General features: G+C 42.2%; 1 protein-coding gene across 1 annotated transcript; it reads left to right on the forward strand.

Annotated features, from left to right (window-relative positions):
* Nucleotides 1–4,724: 4,724 nt before the first annotated feature.
* LOC110105830 lies at nt 4,725–5,312 on the forward strand. Its single transcript, XM_020835481.1, has one exon. It carries the CDS (start codon nt 4,725–4,727, stop codon nt 5,310–5,312), a length of 588 nt encoding a protein of 195 aa, XP_020691140.1.
* The last annotated feature ends 443 nt before the right edge of the window (nt 5,313–5,755 follow it).

The following is a 5,755-nucleotide window of genomic DNA, read 5'->3' on the forward strand; positions in this document are numbered from 1 at the left end:
TCTATGAAATAAAATTTTAAAATTATATGTAGGCTTACTTCCTTTGGTTGCACAATGATAGTGATTTTTTCCCTATTACCACAAATTTTGTTCTTTGTCTACTCAGTTAATTTTAGATTTCAGCTTTCGGCCAATGTTGTTGTGTATATTGAATGATTTTGGTAAACCTGTTTTCATTCTGTTGCAAAGATCTCTTAAAGATATGTTGTAAAAAAAAGAAGTAATCTAGGGAATCGTAGTTAATGTCATGTTGTCATTGTAATTATTTGATTATGATTACTTTTATACATAATGTTTAAGAAAGTAGAGAAGTATATTATAAAAATATATGACACTTTTATTTAAGTTTGTTCCATCAGTTTTATTCTAAAGCTAGTTTCTATCACTTGAATTTATACCTCTCCTGCATCAAGAAAACCAAACATTTTGTGAAATTATACTATCTATTCTTTATCAATAAATTTTCAATTCTTATGTTCGCATTACTTATGGAGTGTTATGTAAAGGTCTATATTTGTTTTCTCGCATTCATCAAAGAGCAACAACATAAAATTTATTCTATTACATTTTTTTTTTAACAAAACCAGATATATTAAGATAAAACAAATTCGGTTACATCAGCAAATGATCTAAACAAAAGAAAAAAGAAGAAAGAAAGCAAAATACAATCAAAAGCGGGCTCAGTAAAAACAGCCGAGCCTCCCAGCATCCCAGAAGCCTCGCACAGACCATCCAAAAGGAGACAGCATCGCCCAAAAGCCACCAACTCTAATAAACTGCATCAATGGTTGCCACCAACAAGACGAAAGGGATACGAGCCCCAGCCACATCATTGCCCAATAAACCATCGCACCACCAATCACAAAACCAATCCCCACAAACAAATGGAACAACCAGCAAACAGACAAATTATCTTCTCCTCCGTCCCCTCCCACGAAATCTCCCACGAGAGGCAACAGGCTTATCACAAACTAAATTAAAGTCGTTTCCAGGGTTAGATCCACCGCAAATGTCCGGGGAAGCCAAACCACAATCCGAAAAATCGGATTCCGATTCAAACTCAGACGATCCATTCAGCCAATCCATATGGTTCCTCATATCAAATCCAGAATTTTCCCCCAAACGATTAACCAAAGTATGCGTATCAACCAACTTTACAGGGACTTCAATAAAATTGTTAGAGTACACCAGATTTTCTTTCAAGTTATCCACTTGCACACACTCAGCATTGTTATCCACATTGACAACCGGATTGCACGCAGCCTCTACACCTGGCGAAGGAGACACAGCCTCAGCCACAACAGGAACCACAACACCAGTAAATGGAGCAATCAACACAACAGGCTGCAAAGCCTCATTAACCAGCAAAGAATTCGAAACCAGAGGAGCCACCACACAGACAAAATCCTCACAAGGGTTCACAGAAGGATTCACAGCAACAAGACCTTCCGAATGATAGGAATTATCCAAAGAGTTAACCAACAAAATCGCAGTATTAGCAGAGGCCAAAACAGGGGAAAAAAAGGTAATGCATTAGGAGATAAAACATTCATAACAGCATCAGAATTAACGCCGCCAACATCCAGTACTCCAATATCCTCCCTAGTTAAACCAGAATCCACCAGAGCAGACACATTCAAAGCATCCTGTGCTACTGTAATCGATTCCACAATAGCAGGAGCATCATTTTTAGGACTAGGTTCTACAGTTTTGGGTAAAACAAACGATTCAAGAGCAGCAGTTTTAGATCTACATTCACCAACAACATGACTGATACAATGACAAGCACCGCAAAATAGGAAACTCATCCATCACAACTTGCTAGACATAACTGAGCTTTTTAGAACCTAACTAAATACGATCAGGGTAGGATTTAGTGATATCTAGCTCAACTAAAACCTGAGCTAAAGACGGTCTAGATCCCAAAGAAGTGGCAGTATCAATTTTTAAAGGCTTGCCAAATATGGACGCTAATCCATGAAGAATTCTAGGTGAATACAGACGCGGCTGCAAAGAGGGGAAAGAAACCCAGATCGGGATCACCGGCGATTCAACCCCGACATCAACTATAGGCGACCATTTCGTAAGTTTCATATAGCAATTAAAGACCAGATACGATCTATGACAGAAAATGCGGCAATAATCAAGGTCATTCTCCAGTTTGATCAGAACATGAGACGAATCCAACAAAGTAACCGAAACATCACCAATGAGCTTGAGATTGAAAAAGAATTTTCGAATAGAGTCTAGAGACGGTCGCTTAGTAGGAAAAAAGCCAACTAAAGCGAATTGAAAATGCATAGCCAACGCCTTGATTTCTTCATCCGAAATCCAAAGGGAAGGCAAACCGCGAAAAGAAGAAACCTTAAGATTAGGAAAATCATTACTAGCAGAAGATCCCGAAAGAGCTTGAAGAAAAGAACGAGAAGAACTCGAAACCCCTAAAAAACCAGGGCCTGCAAGTTTCGGAGCCATCGGCACACGCCGGAAAACAAACACCAGCAAAATCACAAAGAACAAGTACTAAAAAAGAGAGAGATGAAGGAAAACTTTCCTGGAAGCCAGATGACAGCCAGCCCTACCGAAGAACGGCAAGGCGCCGCGAGGGGGAAACCCTAGTAGAGCGTGATGTAACTAAGTCAAGTTGATGTTGAGCTTTGAATTTATTCTATTACATTAATAGTAATATCACGAGATAAAAAGGGTTGCTAAGGTAGAATCATGTAATTATCTTCAAATTAAAATATGTTATGGATCTAACATAATATTTCAAGCTCATGCAAGATTAAATTTGTTCAAATTAAAATCATTTGTGTTTCTAATTAGCTTGAAAATCAATTGGGAATATCCACTGTAATATATATATTTATACGTTGACCTTCCTTTGATGTATTAGAATAAGCATGAATCTTAATGCTAAGCCTTCCTTCAACACGTAATTGAATATGTTATTACTGGCATAATTACGAAAACATAAAAATCAATTTAAATATTGATACGTCATCATAAAATTATCTTGATCGGGCATGAATCTCGAGGCAAAACTTAAATCAAAAACTTCAAAAATTAAATTCGGGAGCACGTGAACTCCGATTTCAGTGAGCTTATAGTCAAACTGAGCGTCTCGGAAATACGAACACAACGACACCAAGTTCGACCCAATCTGAGCCCAAATGGGTCCAAATCATGGACCCGAAGCGCTGTTGGAAGGTTCAAACCACAATTCGAGTTACCAAACAGACTCCGATTTTGACGAGCTTATACTCGAATCGAACGGCTCGACGAGACAAATCCAACGAGCCCAAGATCACCGGATTCGAACATCACTAAGGTATTCAAATGCCCAACAAAAAGAGCACAATTGTAGGGTTCAAGATCGGCCGTCCATCCGACTACTCCCTATTCGCCCTTGATCTCACACCTATTTACAAGCTATGCCACTCCAGAAAAACTATAAATAGAGTTCTCATTCTTCACAATAGAGGATCCAAGCAAGAAGAGAAGAAGAGAAGAGAATGAAGAAGCTCCTCCTCGACCGCCGCCGGAACATCACCGGACCACCGCAGGATCCTCACTGGACCACCGCAGGAACCTTGCCGGACCACCGCCGAAACCTCGCCGGACCACCACTGGAGTTTCATTGCACCACCAACTCAAGGCACGATGTTCAGACCCGACGTTCTGCTGAAGACCCGACGTCCTGCTTAAGGCCCGACGTTCTGCTGAAGGCCCTACGTTCTACTCAAGACCAGACCATCAACACCCGAACTTCCAAGTGACACCGGGTCCAACACTTGACTCCTATCGAACAATTACTGATTGTAAATCTGATCGCCCTTAGAGGGGATCCAGTTCCTTTGTAACCGACTCAAATTATAGTAGAATCATTTTCAACTGGGCTAGGCCCCGTGGTTTTTTCCCTTTGAAGGGTTTTCCACGTAAAACATTTTGTGTTATCTATGTGTGAGCTAGTTCTTCGTACAATGTTAATTAAGACGCAGAATTAAATCTCTATCGCCGCGTATTTTGTAGCCCTCAACAGTTGCCGCTGTCTATGGGAAAAGTCAATCTCACTATACTAAGTACTCCATCAATGGCCAACAGGCGTAGCCATCGCATCATGTGAACCTCCCGTTCTAATTCACACCAATCTAGGAATCAGTCCCTGAATTAGGGATGACAGGCGTCTGCCTCTTTTCACTCCAATGGCCGAAACCTTGCCGGAGAAGAAACTTCAGGGCCATCCCTAGAAGAGCGTATCAGAAAGATGGAGGAATCTCAGATTGAGATCCTTCAACTCTTAAGGGAGACTCGAGGACCAGCACTAGTACCCCAAGAAGAAACTCTTCTTCCTCGAGACCAGCCAGGATTCGAAGACATTCTTCATGTCGAAGTCCCCCTTCCTCCGCCAAGGATGCGTCCTCCTGCGCGTCCAGAGAATGAGCTTGCTGACACGGCAAGCTCTACCAATCCTTCGCACACAGGCCATCGGCATCACATCCCTCCGGACGTACCCAAGGACTTGGACAAAAAACACATCACTAAACTCCCCCGTAATACCCTACGGCATGAATTACGGAGACTAGTCCGAGAAGAGTTCCCCATAGGGTATATAAGATAATCTCTTCATCAACGAGACATTTAGGAGTCATCACCTTTCACAGAAGCTGTCCTCCGATACCCCATTCCGGCAAGATTCAAACTCCTGAATATTGATTCTTACGATGGGACTTCATACCCCAACGAGCATATCGATCACTACCGCACCATTATGCATATCCAGGGCCCCGGATGCTTTACTCTGCCAAGTTTTTCCTGCCACCCTTAAAGGGCAGGCCCAAACATGGTTCTACTCACTGCCTGCCCAATCTATCTCATTATTCGTTAAATTGGTCAAGTTATTTGTCGAACAATTTGTCGCCAACCGAAGGATGGTTAAGGATTCCTCCCACCTCTCAGGGATACGTCAGAATGAGGGTGAATCTCTTAAAGAGTACTTTCAAAGGTTTTTCACAGCAGCCCGACAAATTCCAGGGGTAGATCCCGAATTGCTTAGAGGTGTATTTCTTGGAGGGCTTCGCCCGGGCCCCTTCTACTCGGCACTCATGCGAGAAATGGTCCACACTTATGCAGATCTAATCCATCAAGTAGAGGCCCAGATTACTGCTGATGAAGCCATCAATGCTCATAGGAAGCAATTTGAGCAGACAACCGGGAAGCGTAAAAATCCCCCAAGGATGGAGAATCCCCCATCACAAAGGAAGAAGCAAGAAAACTACAATCTTCCTCCTCGGCCCTCACAGTCGCGATGAGAGCCCCGCTAAGAAAAAGAGTACACACCACTTAATACATCACAAGCAAATGTATTAATGACCATCCGGGATCAAGAGAATGTGAAATGGCTATACCCTTTGAAGCCCAACGTCGAAAACCAGGAGCAATATTGCCACTTCCACCGTAGCCGTGGGCACACTACTGAAGCATGTTGGCAGCTCAAGGAAGAAGTTGAGAGACTGATCCGATAAGGATATCTCCGACAATTCATCAAGAATACATCAGCCCGAGATGAAGTTGGTCCGACTGGGGGGCAGAATCAACAAGAAAGGCAGTCGGTAAATAATCACCAAATAGTGGGGGAAATTGGAACCATTGTTGGGAGCCTATCAACACCTTGCCAAGTTTTAATTACGTAGAGCAGAGTAGTGCTACTTGTGTTAAGTATCGTATGTCTTTAGTATTGTGTGACTTCAGTACT

The sequence above is a fragment of the Dendrobium catenatum genome, unplaced genomic scaffold (genome assembly GCF_001605985.2).
Source record: "Dendrobium catenatum unplaced genomic scaffold, ASM160598v2 original_scaffold_266825, whole genome shotgun sequence".
In the NCBI taxonomy this organism is placed as follows: domain Eukaryota; kingdom Viridiplantae; phylum Streptophyta; class Magnoliopsida; order Asparagales; family Orchidaceae; genus Dendrobium; species Dendrobium catenatum.